Source organism: Sinocyclocheilus grahami, unplaced genomic scaffold (assembly GCF_001515645.1).
Source record: "Sinocyclocheilus grahami isolate Dianchi unplaced genomic scaffold, SAMN03320097.WGS_v1.1 scaffold343.1, whole genome shotgun sequence".
NCBI classification, from domain to species: Eukaryota; Metazoa; Chordata; class Actinopteri; order Cypriniformes; family Cyprinidae; genus Sinocyclocheilus; species Sinocyclocheilus grahami.
In genome coordinates, this window is record NW_015505522.1 from 421,680 (window position 1) to 422,669 (window position 990).

Sequence of the window (990 nt, forward strand, 5' to 3'; positions counted from 1 at the left end):
GATTTTCTCAATATTTGGATTTTTTTGCACCCTCAGATTCCAGATTTTCAAATAGTTGTATCTCAACCAAATATTGTCCTATCCTAACTATATATATATATATATATATATAATTATAGTTAGGAAATTGAAATAAATATAAATGTAATACTTTTTTTGTTCTTGTGTCTTAGGCATGCAATTGAAGTGAACAAACGAGACTACCGGGCCTGGTACGGACTCGGACAGACCTACGAGATCCTCAAGATGCCCTTCTACTCGCTCTACTACTACAGGAAAGCTCATCATCTGAGGTGAAGACGTCTCCAGCATCATTCAGTGTGTGGTCCTCCGCATCAGCTGACTCGCGCTCTGTGTTTGTGTTGGTTTCAGGCCTAATGACTCGCGAATGCTCGTCGCTCTCGGGGAATGTTACGAGAAGCTGTCTCAGCAAGTGGAGGCCAAGAAGGTAAAGAGGCGGCTCTTGATTTTCCTGCAGATTGTGAGTGTGTGTGTGTGTGTGTAGTAATGCTGCTATCGCTCTGCTCTGACGGTTTAGTGTTACTGGAGGGCGTATTCGGTCGGAGATGTGGAGAGAATGGCTCTTCTGAAACTGGCCAAGTGAGTGTGTTTTCCTCAGGAGTGTGTTGTGTGAGTGCTGATGATGCTTTCAGTGAAACCATGTCTGTGTGTGCGTGTGTCTCTGTGTGTCTGTCTGTGTGTGTGCGTGTGTCTTGTGTGTCTGTCTGTGTGTGTCTTGTGTGTGCGTGTCTCTGTGTGCGTGTGTCTCTATTTGTCTGTCTGTGTGTGTCTGTCTGTGTGTGTGCGTGTGTCTCTGTGTGTCTTGTGTGTGTGCGTGTCTTGTGTGTGTGCGTGTCTCTGTGTGTGCGTGTGTCTCTGTCTCTGTGTGTCTTGTGTGTGTGTCTGTCTGTGTGTGTGTGTCTGTCTGTGTGTGTGCATGTGTCTCTGTGTGTGCGTGTGTCTCTGTCTCTGTGTGTCTTGTGTGTGTGT

The 990-nt window shown here is 46.1% G+C and overlaps 1 protein-coding gene across 1 annotated transcript in view; it reads left to right on the top strand.

Moving 5' to 3' along the window:
- LOC107603212 (cell division cycle protein 23 homolog) overlaps positions 1 to 990 on the top strand; it is a 9,534-nt gene that overhangs the window by 4,239 nt on the left and 4,305 nt on the right. The window contains exons 9-11 of the mRNA XM_016295954.1: positions 174 to 293; positions 373 to 448; positions 539 to 600. Of these exons, the coding sequence (XP_016151440.1) occupies positions 174 to 293; positions 373 to 448; positions 539 to 600 (258 nt within the window). The remainder of the gene's footprint in view (positions 1 to 173; positions 294 to 372; positions 449 to 538; positions 601 to 990) is intronic.